Source organism: Mangifera indica, chromosome 13 (assembly GCF_011075055.1).
Source record: "Mangifera indica cultivar Alphonso chromosome 13, CATAS_Mindica_2.1, whole genome shotgun sequence".
Lineage (NCBI taxonomy): Eukaryota > Viridiplantae > Streptophyta > Magnoliopsida > Sapindales > Anacardiaceae > Mangifera > Mangifera indica.
Window position 1 is genome coordinate 11,177,882 of NC_058149.1, and position 19,374 is coordinate 11,197,255.

The 19,374-nt window shown below is 33.2% G+C and overlaps 2 protein-coding genes across 2 annotated transcripts; both read right to left on the bottom strand.

Moving 5' to 3' along the window:
* Positions 1 to 1,545: 1,545 nt before the first annotated feature.
* Positions 1,546 to 3,735, bottom strand: LOC123193912 (acid phosphatase 1-like). The gene is made up of 3 exons (XM_044606986.1): positions 3,203 to 3,735; positions 2,057 to 2,266; positions 1,546 to 1,845 (listed from the first exon to the last, which is right to left on the bottom strand). The coding sequence occupies exons 1-3, from the start codon at positions 3,607 to 3,609 to the stop codon at positions 1,668 to 1,670; spliced, it is 795 nt and encodes a 264-aa protein (XP_044462921.1). The 5' UTR covers positions 3,610 to 3,735; the 3' UTR covers positions 1,546 to 1,667.
* An 8,985-nt stretch (positions 3,736 to 12,720) lies between these two features.
* Positions 12,721 to 15,087, bottom strand: LOC123194502. The gene is made up of 2 exons (XM_044607726.1): positions 14,292 to 15,087; positions 12,721 to 13,622 (listed from the first exon to the last, which is right to left on the bottom strand). Exons 1-2 carry the CDS (start codon positions 14,891 to 14,893, stop codon positions 12,953 to 12,955), a joined length of 1,272 nt encoding a protein of 423 aa, XP_044463661.1. The 5' UTR covers positions 14,894 to 15,087; the 3' UTR covers positions 12,721 to 12,952.
* Positions 15,088 to 19,374: the final 4,287 nt, after the last annotated feature.

Below are 19,374 nucleotides of genomic sequence, written 5' to 3' on the forward strand. Positions count from 1 at the left end.
TAATACGTTGATGTATAAAAGTGACAATTTTGGCCTTTAGTAGGTGGTGATGGGGATTTGACAGAAACCCCATTTAGATTATTTGTTGAAGTTGAAGAGGTCGTTATCTGTCCCCCATGGCCCAAACATAAAAGGCCCAGTCCAGTCTATATAGCATTTAACAATAAAACTTCGGTAATACTGAAATAATTAACTGAAATAATTAAATTATGTACATAAATAATATGTATAAATTTATAAATAAATAATAATATATCACTATATGATTAAATAATTTCAAATTAAAGATAAAATAATACTCAATTATATGATGATATATCATCATTTGTGTGCAAGTTTATATTCATTATTTGTATACATAGTATTATTCTGTTATAACAAAATGATCTACATTGAGTTGAATTATATGATTTCTTCTTCCTAGATTAGCAGATGGTGGCTACAAAATCATGTTAAGCTGTAGTGGAAGAAATTTCAACTATTGCTTTTAAATCAATCTCAAACTAATTTTTCTAAATTCAAACTGAGCTCCAGTTTACCCTAATCTGGATTCGGTTTGAATCAAATTCAACCCTACCCAAAACCCCAATAAATGATAATCATTATTTAGACTGAGGTTGCAAATGAGTTGAATTTGACTCGATTATTGTCTAACTAAGTTTAAATTTGAATTGACTGCTGATCAACCCAATAAATTCGCAAACTTACGATTTAACTCGGGTAAAATATAAATAAATTTTTAACAATTTAAATTTTGTACTACACATAAAATCTTACTTCCTAGTTCCGAATATGAAACAACAATTAATAAATATATAAATGATAAGATTTAATTACCATTTTTTAAAATTAACTTGAATCAACCGTTCCTATTTTGAAATTAAACTTGAACCAAAAACTTCCAAATTCAACAAACTTTAGCTTTACCAAAATGTAATTAAACTGAACTAAACCCAAATGATACTTAACTAGGCTTTGTTATAAGCCCAGTTTAGGCATTCAAGTACGGAGTGCACCCATCAGAATACTTGGATGCTTGTCCTAGGCCTCTCTCAGAACCATTGCTCTATGCTTCTCAGACCTCAAATGACATTAATGTGAGTAGGGTCCATTTGAAATTTCAATAAAATTATGTGTATACATTTTCAATACATAAAATGAGTATACAGATGATCTGTCATTATATAGTTGTATGAATTTAAATTAAGAGTGAAATAACATCCAATCATATAATAACATATCATTTGTATACCCATTTTATGGACTCAAAGTATGTACATGTAGCATTGCTCTTGAAATTATAGGCGTTGGGATGACTCCTTAACCATACAGAAAATATAGTATAGAAAATCTAGTATATATCCAAATGAAATTGAAATTACTATAAAAGGAAAGGAAATTGTCTGGTATGATACAAAATACATCTCGTTATTCAGACAAAGGCACAACAAAATCTGCTTAAATGAGTTAGCAACACCCGAATGCATGAAATCATCTAAAACCATTTACATGCCAAAGCCTAAGGAAACAGCCATGAATTCACAGTGGTCTCTTATATCAGTGATATCTTATTATTATGAAGCAATCAAACATGTTCATCCAATTGCATAGAGCAAAATAACATTACAATAGGATTGTATGAACAATACCTTCAGGTTATATTTTATTTAAGGAATGTAATACATTGGATTTGGGAGTTTGAAGGACCTTTCAGCCACAGCAAAACCCACTAAGTCGCTCCACTGATCTCCGGAGCTCCCATGAATGTTGTAACCTTCCTTCACCAACTCTGATCTCTTCTCAGATTTATAAAGATCTGCTGGTTTGCCTTGATCTGAGAATCCTCTGTATCATTTGCAAAAGAGGTTAATTTGTTAACCTTGATGTTCAACCAAAGGCCAACTTTTTTTATACTTTATATTGATAAAAATAAATGAAAAACCCAATTGATAAAAATAAATTTGTTAACCTTGAAGTCTCTGTCACTTTTAAATTCAACACCATAAAGAGCAAGAATTATGAGATTAATCATCACAATTCATATAAGTTCATTTACCTCAAGTAAAGCCTTTTCCAATCACTGTATTCAGCATATAGAAGATTTTTTTCGGTCACATTTCTTTGATTTTCACTCCTCCCAGTTATCAGAAATATTGTAAATCCCAGTTGTTTGAGCTCCTTGTAAAAACTCAAACTTGCTGGTAAGGCAGGAGCCTCAGCCAGATCCACCCACTCATCAAAAGATTCTTCATTAAAAGGTTTTGATCTATGAATGGAACAAGATGACTTCAGTCACTTAAAGCAACAATCTTTATCATAATTAAGAAAGTATGTTAAACAAGAATATCAAAGATAATAAGGCACATATGCAATTTCAATTTCACAAAGGGTGGTCACAAGAGAGATCCTCAAAACAAAAATGATATTAGTAAACTCACATGAATTTATAATAAGATGACCCTTGTGTCAAGAGTTGCCATGATACCTTAACACTTGCAAAATAATTAATATTAAACCATTTCTATATGGTAACTCTTTAACCTATGATGTACAACAGAATGTATTGGCGCTTCATAACTATAATTTATATCATTTCTAAGCTTATTTCATTTCAAGCCTGCTGTCTACTGAGTTTTATGCATATATTCCCTCTGCTCTGTCCTTCCCATTTTCCCATACACATCAGTTTCTCTATGAAGATGAATTTCAGCTTTTCTTAGAGTAGTTTGCTGAATCTATAATCAGTACAGCATAGGCATAATCCTCTTAGCTATAGAGACTCCATCAGTTCACAAAACAAATGGTCGTCTCATAGAAACTAGGTAAAATGCTTCCTATCCTATTATTTAAGATTTGGATAAGCGAACAAATCAACATTAAATGCAGAATCAAAAAACCTGGCAAAAACTGAGCCTCAGTGGACAACTCTTAGGTGGATTCATTCAATAGTTTCAATTGAACTGTATATGCACTGTTGTGCCATTTACTCACATTCAAGATTGTCTTTTAGACAATAAAGATACATAAAAGCCAAAACTTTTAAGCAAACAAATCTACAATCAGCAACCAAACGTTTCAATGAGGTAGCCCCCATTTGATAATTCCCCTCTTTGCTAATCACATGCACACCTAACGAAGAAAACGACACCCCAAATGATTCAATAACGCCAACAGTATCAAAAACCAAACCAATCGAACGTACCCGAATCCACTGGCCTCATAGTAAGGCAAGTTGGAGAGCAAGGTCTCATCGATATCGAAAACCCAAGCGTCTTTTCCGTCGCCCCGCACACTGAGATTCTTAGCATAGTTGAGAGCGTAAGCAGAAACGACCTCAGAGTCGGACAAATAACGCTCGCCAGTCATATAATCTTGGACATATTTTGCGCATCTGGAGGGAACGTACGCCCAAATTCCTGCATCGTTTGTCTCCACGGAGAATCTCCAGCTGTCGCAATACAATCCGTCGTCCACCCGGATTTTGCGGTCAGCGGTAATTTGGGTTTTGTGAGTTGGGAGTTTTATGATTGATTGGGCTGAAGCGTGAGAGGTTAATGTTGTTATAAAGAGAATGAAGAAGATTGAAAGGAGGACGCTGCGGGAATCCATGTGGGGAAGGCCTTCTAGCTTTTCCCCTTTCCTTTGATTTTACTGGCTACTGTTTAGATTCAGACTCGGATGGGAAATGGGTTTTTTTTTTTTTACTTTAAACCATGTGGAACGTGTTTTTTTATTTCCTTAACCGACGGCTTATCTTGTACCTGTAGCCAACTGAGCATTATTATACCTCTCTCTCTCTCTCACTCACTATTTTAAATTTAAAATTATTTAATTACAAACTTGTTACAGATCCAGGTGGCTTTCCACCAAAGCAAGTCAAAAAAGGCGGTGGGAATTTATCATGCAAGAAGAAAATGTTGAGGCTGACGCCGGAGAAGCAAAGAAAAGGGGTGTTAGTTAATGTGTTGGTAAAAACGGAGGCGGCAAACTGCTATATAAACCCCCCCTTTCTCTATCATGTTATACATAATTTTCTCTTCTCTTCTCTTCATCCGGTTCATATATAAAAACTCTCTCTCATTCCTTCATCTCTTTAATTATTCTCAATCTGCTTTATTACAATTCTCCCTTGATTTCTTTTATTTCATATTTATTTAATTAAATTTATAACACATTATCAACACGATCAGTTCAAATATATTATATATTTTTATTATATCATTATATTGTTTATATATTATAAATACGGATATCCCAGTTGTGATATCCCAATTATTTTTTAATTTATGCTTCTATTTACTTGTCATTATATTTGTACTCTATTTGCAATCTGAAGTTTATAAAATTATAAATCTATACCTAAAGTCCTGAAACTCTTGAATCTAGACCTGAAGTCTGGAATATAATAAATCTAAACCTGAAGTTCTGAATCTTATTTATAACTTAAAATTTATAAAATTATGAATCTAGACCTGCAGTCCTGAATATCATGAATCTGGATCTAAAATCTTGATTATCATTCATAACCCGAAGTTTACGAAATCATATATTTAGACCTGAAGTCATAAATATCATTTGTAACTTGCAGTTTACAAAAACCAAGAATCTGGACCAGAAATCCTGATATTATTTAAATATTTATTTTTATTGTATTTCATTTATTTGAATATTTATTTACTTGTACCTTTATTCATCTGAATCTTTATTTTTATTATGATAATTATATCCGATTTACAACTTGAAGCTTGTAAAATCGTGATAATATATATGGGCCCGAAGTCCCAAGTTTTACGATTTACAACTTGAAATTTGTAAAATCATGAAAATACATATATATGGGTTGAAAGTCTCAAGTTTCATCAAAGTCTTTATAATGATATCACCTTTGCAACCTGAAGTTTGCATAAAGTGTGAAAAATATGGACTTGAAATCCAAAATATAATCAGAATACTATTATAATATTCTGAATACAAATTACAAAACCAGAAGTTTTTTAGATATGGGATAATATATGGACCTGAAGTTTTCAAAATTAATCTCAATATTTCTCCTACAAAATCAGCTATTTTATAAATATGAGATCATATTTGAACTTAAAGTTTCAAAGATTAACTCATATATATTGTCTACAAAACCAGAAGTTTTGTAAATATGACAATAATTGAACCTGAAGTCCTTAAAATTTGATAGATAATATTAAATGGGCTTTTTGCATAAGTCTCCACCTAGAATTTATGAATTTTGAAAAACTAACTAAATAAAATATCTCAGAAGGACAAATACAAGACTATTATCTTTCGGTATCATATCCCTGAAGGATTGCAAGCCGAAATATTGATATAATGATAAATCCATTAAATTTGTGGAGAAATTTGAAAGATAGATTTGAACATCAAATTTAACAATACTCCCAATGACTCTATAATTTAGTATAACTTTGTAATATTCAGAATCTTTTCCTAAATGTGGAAGATAAAATATTCTCCACATTTTATTTTATGCTCCTATAGTAGCAATATCAAAAAAGAAAATTCTGAATTAATATTTTCTTGTTATATATCATTCTCTGAAGTGAACGTAACTACCAGAAGTAATTATTATGAATGTGAGAAATAATAGAAATCTCAGTCATACCACCAAAAGTGGACCAAGACTGAGACAAAGTGAATTATAATACAGAGTAAACCATAAAATAATAAGTGTGGTTATAAATGTCATTGGTGGTATACCTGTAGTACACACAAATATTGGGTGGATCTATACACCCATAAGAATTAAATTTTTGATAAGTTAGATCCGGTCGATCTAATGCTTCTTGATGTTTCAAATCTTCTTTCAAAGAATAATAGTATAGTGACAAAGATGCCCAAGATTTTTATAAGTCCATCATATATATTTTAGAGTCGTAAATATTATTTTGTCTTTTAATATCATGTTTTTTTCCTTTCAATATTTTGTGTACGTTATAACTAACGTAATTTTTAAATGAAAAGAAATGGACTTCAAAATTGAAACGTTGACTTCAAAAGCTGATGTGGGAGACATATGTTTGGTGGATAGTGCAACAACGCACACAATTCTCAAGGAAAAGAAATTTTTCTTAAATTTAGCATTAATTGAAGCTAAAGTAAATACCATATCAGGATCAATTGATCTGATATACGGCTTCGGAAGAGCCACAATTATGTTAAATAATGAGACCAAATTAAGCATCAATGATGCATTATATTCAAGTAGATTCAGAAGAAATTTATTGAGTTTTAAAGATATAAGAAAAAATGGTTATCATCTTGAAACCATGAATAAAAATGGTGCAAAATTCATCTATATAACTAGTAATGCCTCCGAAAGAAGGCTTATACTAGAAAAATTACCTGCTTTATCATCTGAATTGTATTATACAATCATAAAGGTAATTGAAACCTATGCAGTATCGAACCAGAAGTTCGTTGATCCAAAAGCATTTATGCTTTGACATGATCGTCTAGGCCACCCAGGATCTACAATAATGCGTAGGATTATTGAAAATTCACATGAACATACATTATAGAATCATAAAATTTTATTGTCCAGTGAACAATTCTGCACCGCCTGTTCTCAAGGCAAATTGTAATAAGACCATCTCCTTCCAAAATTAGAGGTGAATCTCATCATTCTTGCAAAGAATTCAAGGGGATATATGTGAACCCATTCATCCACCAAGTGGGCCATTTCGTTATTTTATGGTCTTAATTGATGCATCTGCACGATGGTCTCATTTTTGTTTATTGCCTACTCGAAATGTTGCATTTGCTAAACTGTTAGCACAAATTATCAAATTAAAGGCATATTTCACAGATTATTCGATCAAGTCAATATGGCTAGATAATGTTGGTGAATTTACATCCAAAATATTTGATGATTATTGCATGTCTATGGGGATTGAGGTTGAACATCCAGTCCTGCATGTCTACACACAGAATGGATTAATGAGTCTCTTATCAAACGACTCCAGGTAATTGCACGTACTTTATTATTAAAAAGTCAATTACCTACTTCTATGTGGGGACATGCTATATTACATGCTGTAGCGTTAATTCACTTACGACCTTCTTCTTATCATCAATATTCTCCCCTACAATTGGTTCTTAGTTACCAACCTAATGTATCTCATTTGAGAATATTTGGTTGTGCTGTATATGTCCCTATTACATCCCTTCAATACACAAAAATGGGACCCTAACGTCGTTTGGGAATATATGTTGGATACAATTCACCATCTATTATCAGGTACCTGGAACCATTAACAAGTGATCTTTTTACTGCACGATTTACAGATTGTCACTTTGATGAGACAACTTTCCCATCTTTAGGGGATAGGAAAATGCCTCTTGAAGTTAGACATGAACTTACTTTGTAAATACCTACCATGTCTCATTTAGATCTTCGCACATCCCTAAATGAAACTGAAGTACAAAGGATAGTGCGTTTACAAATTATTGTCAACCAAATGTCTGATGCATTTGTAGATACGACAAAAGTGACAAGATCACATGTTCCAGCTGCTAATGCACCAGCAAGAATCAATGTGACTGTTGAACAGTCCATTCGTGTCGTAGCTGATCAATCTACCTCACGCCAAAAGTGTGGTAGACCTATTGGATCAAAGGATACTATTTCTAGAAAACAAAAGGCAAATAATCAAACAAATATTCCTCCAGAAGAGGTTATGGTCCTTGAAGAGACTCAAGCCCTTGAAGTGGCACAAACCCCTGAAGTAGTACAAAATCCTGAAGAACAGAAAAATGAGAATATTGAAATATCTTTAAATTATGTTCATATACGAGAAATGTGAAATCATGAAACAACTATAATTGATGATATATTCTCATTTGCAGTAGCTACTGAAATTCTGAATGATCATGATTTTGAACCACGTACTGTGGCTTAGTGCAAACAAAGACATGATTGACCTAAATAGGAAGAAGCAATTCAAACAGAATTAGCTTCTCTAGCAAAACGTCAAGTATTTGGGTCTGCAGTTCTAACACCTTAAGACATACAACCTGTTGGATATAAATGGGTATTTGTGAGAAAAATAAAATTGCTAGATATAAAGTCACGCTTGTAGCCCAAGGTTTTTCCCAAAGACCCGGTATAGACTTTGATGAAACATATGCACCTATGATGGATATAATCACATTCAGATATTTAATCAGTTTAACAGTCTCTGAAAGACTGGATATGCATCTAATTGACGTAGTTACTGCTTATTTGCATAAAAATTTGGATGCTGAAATTTATATGAAACTCCCTGAAGGATACAAATTGCTTGAAGCAAAAAGGGTCAATTCTAGAGGTTTGTACTCAATTAAATTACAACGATCATTGTACGGATTAAAACAATCCGGACGAATGTGGTACAATCACCTCAATGAATATTTGAAAAAAGAAGGCTATGTGAATAACCCTATATACCCATGTGTCTTTATCAAAAGGTCAGAATCGGGATTTGCTATTATAGCAATTTACGTTAATGACATGAATTTAATTGGGACTCCTGAAGAGCTCTAAAAAACTGCTGAATATCTAGAAAAAAAATTTGAAATAAAGGATTTGGGGAAAACAAAATATTGTCTCGGCCTGCAGATCGAGCACAATTCAAATGGAATACTTATCCATCAATCAGCGTATATTAAAAAATTATTAAAACGTTTTAATATGGATAAGGCCTATCCTTTGAGCACCACAATGATTGTTCAGTCTCTTGATCCAAAAAATGACTTATTTCGTCCTAAAGAAGAAGATGAAAATATACTTGGTCCTGAAGTACTATATCTTAATACCATTGGAGCCTTATTATATTTGACCCAATGCACGAGACCGGATATATCCTTCGCAGTTAATTTATTGGCCCGATTTAGTTCTGCACCAACCCGTTGCCATTGGAACGGAATCAAACATATACTTCGTTACCTATGTGGAACTAGAGATTTGAGATTATTTTATTCTGTTAAATCCCCTAAAAATCCTAGTTTTGTTGGATATGCAGATGCTGGTTATCTTTCTGACCCCCATAAGGTCTGTTCACAAACGGGATATGTTTTTACTTATAATGACACAGTTATATCATGGCGCTCCACCAAACAGACCTTGGTTGCAACTTCTTCAAATCATTCAGAAATTTTAGCTCTCCATGAAGCCAGCCAAGAATGTATATGGTTACAGTCTGTCATTCATCATATTTAGAATGCATATAGTCTTCCTTCTACAACAGACACTCCTTCTATATTATATGAAGACAATGCAACACGTATAACCTAAATTAGAGGTGGGTATATCAAAGGAGACAAAACCAAACATATCTCACCGAAGTTCTTTTACACTCATGAGCTCCAGTAGAGCAAAAAGATTGATGTCAAACAAATAAGATCTAGTGAAAATCTTACAAATTTGTTCACTAAGACACTACCGACATTAACATTTGAGAAGTTAGTGTATAACATCGGTATGCGGCGGTTTAACAAGCAACCAAGTTAATTCTACTACAAAGAGGAGGAACGTTCATCAGGGAGAGCATTTATCAAGCAAAATTTTGAAGTTTATCAAATATTGAACAAAAGGTGCACTGTACTCTTTTTTTCTTCACTAGGTTTTGTCCCACTAGGTTTTTCTAGTAAGGTTTTTAATGAGGCAATTTAAGTACGTTCAACACCAACTTACAGAACATTTAATAATTATGTTTCTTTGCTTTGATTTTTATCCCACTGGGTTTTTTCCTTAGCAAGGTTAATATAATTATCTGTAAGTGGTGAAAATCCAAGGTGGAGTGTTACAGATCCAAGTGGCTTTCCACCAAAGCAAGTCAAAAAAGGCGGTGGGAATTCATTTATTATGCAAGAAGAAAATGTTGAGGCTGATGCAGGAGAAGCAAAGAAAAGGGGTGTTAGTCAATGTATTAGGTAAAAAGGGAAGCGACAAACTGCTATATAAATCCCCCCTTTCTCTATCATTTTATACATAATTTTCTCTTCTCTTCTCTTCATCCGGTTCATATATAAAAACTCTCTCTCAATCCTTCCTCTCTTTAATTATTCTCAATCTGCTTTACTACAATTCTCCCTTGATTTCTTTTATTTCATATTTATTGAATTAAATTTATAACAATACTCACATTTATATAAATGTGTATATTTATATATCTAAAATCTCACATCACTCCCTTTGGACACCCTGGATTTGGCTATAAGACAAGTAATTAATAACTACACCAATTGGCTAGTATTTTATAAAGCCAAAGGTTCATTTCCCACATAAGTTTAAGTGACTTCTGAAAGTCATATTTATGAGATTTAAAAAATTAAAAGTTTCATTTATCATTTTAAAATGGGTAAAACATTATTTAAAAAAAAAATTAAAACTAAAGTTTTATTACTTTTACTTGTCTCAATTTAAAAATCTCACAATTTTTCTTATCCAAAGTTTGAAAAATCAACATATACCTAGAGCTTTGCAAATCGTTGTCGAAGACGATGAAATTCATCATTTTCAGTTGCATTGACTCTCCCTCCTAGCGTATCTCTCTCTTTCAATCAAATTCCAAGTATCGAAAAATTTGTTTTCCTCCAATGAAGACAATTTCATCTTTGTCGGAGAAAATTAGGTTCTCCGATGCTTGAGATTTGATTAACAAGGAGAGAGAAGTCAAAAATGAGAGCGAACGTGGTCGGAAACAACCGTCTCAAGCAACGGTTTGTAAACCTTAGAGAAAAAATGTTAATTTTTTAAACTTTGGGTTGGGAGAAATTATGAGATTTTCAAACTGAGGGGGGCAAACAAAAAAGTTTTAGTTTTTTAAATTTTTTATTACATGATAGTTTTACCTATAATATTAATTAAGTATTTAAATAGATGAATGACATTTTTTACTTTTCAAACCCTACAGATGTGATTTTGAGAACCTAACTAAACTTGGATGGAAAATAGTCTTTTAGCCTATTTTATAAAGGTCCTTTTTTTTATATATATAAACTTTTGAAATCAACTCAATCAACCATATCAAAACCCAAAATTAAATAATGGTGAAAAATTATCTAACCTCCCACATTATTTATTCTTGAATATGTTTCAACACCCTCAAATTATTTTTTTTTTTTTCAAACCAACCAACTATATCCTCAATAAAGTAAATATAGACTCACGAGGAGTTGAGTTCACATTAGTGACCATTATTAAACATTGTGATTTTGGTAATTAGTTTTGTGGTTTTTTAGTGAAAAAGGAACTATCGAGGATTTGTAGATTGAAGTAAGTGAAGAATTTATGTTAACATTGATTATGACTGATGATTTTTATGGATGAACGACCATCATACCCGTAGTTTATTTGTCAGTTATGTCTAATCCTTGTAAGTTATTCTCATCACACTTCTTAAATAAACAATGGTTAAAATTGGGGTACTATGTTATCTTCTAAACTTTGTGGATGATTTAATGCATTCCTTAAAGTTGGGATGCCCAATAATTTCCCCTAAAAAATAAAGATAATGTCATATGTTAAAAAAGATGATGAAACTTTTAAAGGAATTTTGGTTTAAGTATAATTACCTAAAAAAGGTGGACATTATGCAAGGTGGACATTATGCTAAAGAAATTGGGGTTTTATATTAATTATATTATTATAATATTTTAAAATATAAAATCAGAATATAGAGGGTCTAAAGAACCCTAATTTTTGTCAATTTTTGTTTGGCCCATAACTCAATTGGCATCAATGCATTGTTCGAATTTTGAAAGGGAGGGCAAGGTTTTCTATCTGTCATTGTGCATTAGGTCTAACAACCGACCATTTCTAGTTGGGAATTCAATTATATCACTTTAGGTTATATCAAATCAATCCGAATTTTTGTTTTAAATTTGATATATATTAAATTTAGTTAATATTAAATTATTTGGTTTTTCTCTTAGTGATATTGTCCAAATTAAAAGTAAATACACTTCACATGATAGAGTAAATTGAAGTTTCTAATTTCTTAAACAATAAAATTATATATATAAATTTTATATACAAATAACGATACGTTATCATATAGTTTATTATTATTTAATTTTTAATTTTTAATTATATAATAATATATCATTATTTATATATATAATATTATTTTTTCTTGAATACCATCAAATCTATATAAGAAAAAGTCATATATATATATATATATATATATATATATTTAAAATGAATAAATGATTAACTGGTATTTTATTTGTAATTTAAAATTATTAATTCATAAAATAACATTTTAATATGGATCTATAATACTCTAGTTAATCAATGTTCATTATCCTAGGAGTTGGTTAGAAGTTTTCAATTCAGTCCCCCAACTTTTTCTAAATTCATTAAGGCCTATCTATTTTAAATATATAAATAAGTATATATATTTTTATATATATCATTATATAATTAGATATTATTTTATTTTTAATTTAAAATTATATTCATATTTAATTTAAAATTATATTCATATTATGATACACATCAAGGATAATAAGAGCAAATTTTTTTTATTGACATATGACATATGATAAACCAAATTTTTTTTGTATAAAGAGTAATAATAATAAAAATAAATAAATAAATAAACCAATCTTTGTTTTTCTGTACATTTTGAACTTCCAATTTGTAAGGTATAAATTCAGAACATGATGTGATCATGGCAAAACCTCTAGTGTAACAAATAAGTGTGAATCAAAACCAGCAACAAATGATCAATTTATATATCAACTTGGAGGACCAAAATCATGGCGAATTAATCAACTGGAAAAAGCCTCCCAGAATCCAGAAAGCCATCAGCAGCCACACTTCTAAGCCTGGGGAAAAAATCAACAAACAAATCAAGGAAGAACGCGTAAAACATATCTTCTATGCTCCAGCCATTAGTGCTTGGTTATCACTGCACAAGAAGGAATCGGGGTTTTAAGAGAAGACATCTTGTTCATCGTGACAAAGCTCTTTTCTAAGTTTATGCGAGAAAAATCTGCAAGCATCCATGCTCAAATCAATGGCGGCTGAGAGAGCTATAAACAGTGCAGCATCCGCCGTGCAAGTCACGTGCTGCACCCCAACCTGCACCACAGGCTTGCTAACCTTTCCTTCACCTTCCACTGTCGAGCCCATCACGAATCCTTTCACCGGAGATCTTAAACTTACCAAAGAATCTCTCATAATTCTACTATCAATGCAGAATTGTCCCCCCTTTTTCACATTCATTGTTGCTTCAGCAATGGAGATCCCGCTGTTGGGGCCACTATCGGTTACCAGCTCAAACTTGTAACCTAACCCATCAATGGAGCCTCTCTCACGCCATGCCTCGAGACGGCCCCACGGTTTCCAGCTGCTGACGGAGACGCCGTGGGGGCGGAGGATCAGCCATGCGCCTGGGTTTGAACGAGAGACGCGGTCGGATCCCGGTGAAGGGACAAATGGGGTGATCATTGAGGCGGCTGCCACTGGCGAGCCAGATAAGTCGTAGATCATTATCATCCATCCTTTTCGCTCTCTTCCTTGTCGTTCTCTTTCTCCTGAAAATGTCCTCATCCATCCTCGATTAATGGCGTTATTGTTCGTGAAATCTGATGGCAGAGATCTGGTTTCAAGAATCACAAACGACAAAATCTTCTTCAAACAGAGAAAAGTTCTAGGAAATTAATTATTTAACATGATGAACTTAACGACCAGATATCCTTACACATGGCGGGAGTCAAAGTAGTTGTATTAATTGGATACTTCTGATTCGGTTGACCGGAGTATGACTATAATTTAAGGCTTCCTTATTATTATTATATATTAAACAAATCAACGATAAGCTGACATCCTCGACTGAGTTAGCCGAAATTATTTTCAATTCAAGATAATCAAGAACAACAGGTGGGTGCCAAATGTGGCATGCCTGCAGCCTATGGATCATAAGAAAGACTACTGAGTGGAAGGGGCCAATTTATGATCGGCCATTTTCAAAGTTAATTACCATAAAAGAAACTAAAAATGGAGATTAATATCATCTAAGGAAAAAAATAAGAAAAAAAGGAATATAGATAGGGTGGTGGTGGTGGTGGCCACTGGCCAACTTAGCATAAGAAGACATTGATGTGAGTTGCCAGCTAAGCCAAGAAACTTGACAACCCACATGAGCCCTACTTTATCAACAAAATAAAAAAAAAGCATATCCAAATCGGAATTATCTCAACACTATTCGAATGAGTGCGACTAAATCCATTGAATTAATAAGCTGCAATTGTTGAAAAAGAATTGTTACCTGGATCTTGAGTTTCGATCAGCACTAAACTTGCAGCTGAAAACAGGTTGCCTGATATTACTATTCCCTTGAATCTGAAAAACTACAGGGCTACACTCCGGTTCACCGCCGAACTGAAAAACAAATCGAGGATCTGGTTCAGCTCGGACCATTAAGTGAAGCCGAGGGGAAGGTTTTTCAGTCTCACTTCCCAGCTTCAGCCATCCATTAAAGAAAACAATTGGCTTAGACTCGGCTCCTGAAAGGTCAATAATCACGTGTCCACGCCCCAGCAGCTTACCGGAATTGACGCCGCAGGAACTACCCATGCGACCCGTGTAGACGGAGAGGCGAAGAGTGATGGGCTTGGCTGAGAGTCGGCGGATGGCGGTGGCATCGAGGTGGAAACCCAAGGCGGAGTTAGATGTTTCAGGTGGAACATCGTTGGAAGATGTGGAGAGCGGCAAAAGCGCAGTTTGTGAGGGGAAAGATTTGATCTTGAGCTTGCAAAAACATGGAGTGGCAGATGGATGAACCCCTGGACCGGCTGGCTTGGTGGCGGCAAGAGGCAATTTGAGAGCCAGAGATTCGACGATCAAACGTACGAATGGGCAAGGATCCATTGGGGATTTTAGTGATCGCTGTGTGTGTTTTTGGATTGGATTTTAAAAGGGATTTAACAATGATGAGTGGAGCTCGAAATGTACGTCAGTTGATGAGACGGGAGAGCTCATGAGCTTTGGAAACATCCATCTTGCTGGACTAAATTGGATGTCGGCTTACCTGTCTTGACGTTTCACTTTCTCGCCTTGTGGTTTTTTTTTTTTTTTTTAATTATTTATTTTGGATTTGTTTGTTTCTCCACTCTTCTTCTCGCGGGAAAATGGTAGGAGAGTTAAAGGCCAGTTGTTGCTTAAGCAGTGTCGATGGGTAAATCGCTGCTAAAATTAGGCATTTGTTATAAACAGCCTGAACAATATTGTCCGTTTTGGGCTTCAGGCCCGCACGATTTTGTTTCTCTTATGAAAACGCGTCATGCGGGGGAGGGCTTCAGGCCCGTCCCCAGGTTCGAGACCTACATGGGCCACATGATATTGTCCTCTTTGGATCTTCAGGATCCTCAAGGTTTTATTACGCGTCAATCAGGTGAAGGGCTTCTGGCCCCTGCCTATATACACGCTCAGTGGACTGCACAGGAGCGATGTGGGACTTCAGGTCACAACACACCCCCCCATCGCGAATCGTGCTGATAACATGTTATAAATAGCCTGAACAATATTGTCCGCTTTGGGCTTCAGGCCCGCACGGTTTTGTTTCTCTTATGAAAACGCGTCATGCGGGGGAGGGCTTCAGGCCCGTCCCCAGGTTCGAGACCTACATGGGCCACATGATATTGTCCTCTTTGGATCTTCAGGATCCTCAAGGTTTTATTACGCGTCAATCAGGTGAAGGGCTTCTGGCCCCTGCCTATATACACGCTCAGTGGACTGCACGGAAGCGATGTGGGACTTCAGATCACAACAGCATTAACATGTTATTTAATGTTGGTATTAACTAAAAGGCCAAAGACTTATTCCCACCCAAAAAGTTTACTACATTATTAATTGATATATGTAACTTTTTGAAAATTTAAATATCCACCTATTAACAATTAAAGTTAATAAAATTCATTAATTTTAAATATATAATTATTATTTAATATGTAATGTTAAAAAAATAAAATAAAATTTTATCTTATTTCTAACTCAAGGTTTTAAAAACTAATAATTTCTCTTCAAACTTAAATTTTAAAAATTAAGTTACATTTTTCCCTTATCAGAGTTAACTCAAAAAGTGAAACATTTTTTGATGACTAAATCATCTTCGATTATGTAACATCCCTAGTTCAATAACCCGACTCACTATTAAGATATTGTCCACTTTAGACACACAGTCCATCATGGGTTACTTTTGGGCTTTGCAACCCAAAACCCGTTTTAACAGTTAAGGAGCTCACAGGCTATTTAACTAGTCAAATTCTCTTACCACTAACTAATGTGGGATACATAGACAAACCTAGCATCTCTCTCGTGCTTTGTCGATGTGGGATTTGCCTAAAGGTATCACAAATTACCTTCTCCAAAACTGAGGACTTTTTTCTTTAATACTTTTTGTCACTCTTTACGACAGATAACCCGACAACATTGATTGAATCTCCTTCATTGAAGACGAAGAATGCTTGTGTTCGTCTTTAAATTAATGAAGGTCAATTTAGTCGACAAAGACAAAGATAAAGATAATTTTTTTATCAACGGAGAGAGACAAAGACGATTTCTTTGTCAATAGAGAGAGACAAAGACAAAGACAATTTGTCTTCATCTTCAGGCGCCAACAAAGAGAGACAAAGGCAGGAAAAAGGGTGGGAAGACGACGTCGCCAAAGAAGAAAGGCAAAAAAAACCCTAAGGTTGGAGAGGGAACCACTTTTCAAAACTAGAAAATATAAAACTGAGAGAAATTTTCAGTTTTCAAAACTTAAAGGGGAATGAGATAAAATCATATTTTTTATATCACAGGTTAAATGACATTTTTACTCTAATAACTAACAAAAAATTTTAATAAAAGTTTGATAACGGGTAAATATTTAAGTTTTTGAAAAGTTACATATACCAATTTGACAATAAACTAAACCTTGGGTGAGAATAAATCTTTTGATATCACTTAAATATGCTTGTCCAATACTCAATCTGTATAACATAGTAATAAATTGAAGTGATTTCACCTAGTATTTATAATAAATATCTATTTAGATATATTAATAATATATGACAAAATATTATTATACGATTGAATATTATTTTATTAATATTTAAATTAATAATCATTTGATTATTATTTTATCTTAATTATATAAATTATACAAGTCACTTGATATATTTATTATAATTTATTGCAAACAAAGTCTAGAAATACTAATAAGAGTGAACTACATTTTTCCATTTAAGGTTTGGCCCAAAATGTTTTTCCATACTTTGTTGGGTGGCTCAAATTTTATCAAGGCAAGCATTTCAAAACAACTTCAGTTTGCAACTTTGATGTCGTCGACCATAATTTCCTCTCTTTGGTCGCCACCACTCTTTCTTCTCAATCTTTGCAACTAAATCAAGCAAATTGCCCATCGAAGGTGCAAAGGAGTAGGAGCGGGAGTCTGAGCAGAGATGGTTCTGTCAATTATATAAGCAAGAGTTGAACCATGTCATGGTGTTGGGTTGCATTGCGGTGGCTCTAGTGTGCTTATGTCATAGTAGATCCGAATGGACAGATGGTTCTATAAACACTCGGATGAAGCGAAGGAATAAACACAAGCAAAAAAATATTGTGAATTTGGTAACGACAATTCAATTAAATTAAAAAGTGGGGACAATTTACAAAGTTGAAGTCTTTTGGAAAACTTTATAGCTTTTTGGCTTGACACATAGACTACAGGAGACAGAGAGTGATAGGCAACAAAGATGAAAACCACCATTGCAACAGCCACTCACTGATTTCTTTTCCCGTTGATCAGTCACATTCCCAAAGGACATCATCCCAAAAAACGCATTGCATAACTAAAATTAAACATGTCACTTCGGTTGAGCAAGTCAAGACCCGCTTGCTTAGTTTGAAAAAATTAGTTTTGTGCCAAACAGAATTAGGGGCACCAGCGAGCTTGAACGAAAAAATAAGTAAAGTAAGTTATTGGGTTCAAAAATCATTATAAGCAATAATGTATATATCAGATTTCCACCAAACCTGCAAGGGATTGTAGGATGTTTTTGTAAGTTTTAAAATTATATGACGAGTCTGAATATATTTGAAACAAACCCATAGTCTAAAAAATTTAATAAATCATACCTTAAAAAATTTAAGACTTGAATGGATAGGATAAAAGTCCATATCCAAAAATTTTTTACACGCCGATTCAACAACTCAATTGACGAACCTAACAAAAACTCATCAACGTTATCCCTTTGTTAATCATTAAATAATGGCACATGAAACCCGACTACTACCACCATGCATTTGGCATCATCAAACACCATTACCATCAACAAGCAACACGCTAATTAGTTATCCATTTCTCTTCACCTTCGTCATCGCTATTTTTTCGTTGTCTCAGTTACCACTACAACCTCCACCGGACCTCACCTCCCACTATTTTTAGACACTAAAGCATTATATAATATTGGATCATAATATTAGTCGACGACAATTAGATCGCACCCAAAAATAATGCTACTCCATCAATGGCTTGTCAAACCCTCTCATACCCTTGAGAAGTTTGATTTTTATTTTCTATTTTGTGGGATATAATTGGTCGTTTTTTTTATTTTCGAAAATAAAATCAATGACTTTGTTTTTCAATTTTTAAATTTTTTTGTTAACTCTATTAGGTTTTAATTGGAAAATTGTGATTGTTTTTCGCCAAACCTTAGGTGAAAAAAATGTAGTTCACTATATCTATGGTGAAAAGGATAATGTATATTTCATAACGACAATGTTATGTTACCCATTTTAAATATATAAATATGTATATATTTATATGTTATTATATAATTGAATATTATTTTATTTTAATTTGAAATACTGAATTATTTAATAATATATATCAAATATACATCTATTTATATATTTAAAATAAATACGCATAGTTTTATTAAGTCAAAGGACTATTTGCCACACAACTTTTAACTCAATCTTAAAATTATACCTATAATAAATGAAAAACACAAATATCTATCTATCCCTAGACTTTCGTTAAAATAGTGGTTAAATAAAAAGGCAAAATTATTATTTAACAATCATATTAAACCCTCAGGTTTTAAAAATTAATATTTTATCCTCGTTATCCAGATCTTTAGACAACCTTTATCATTCAATCTAGACGATAGTTGTTATCCTCTGGATGACGATAACTCTTTCGTCCATTGTAGAGTAGTTGTTCATTGGCAAAAATGGTCGAATTTCAGGTTTGGTATCTTAAGGAGAAAAAATAAATTTTTTAAAACTTAATTATAAGAGAGAATTATTAATTTTTTAAACTAATGAGAGAAAATAAGATTTAATTTTTATTATTTTAATATTAC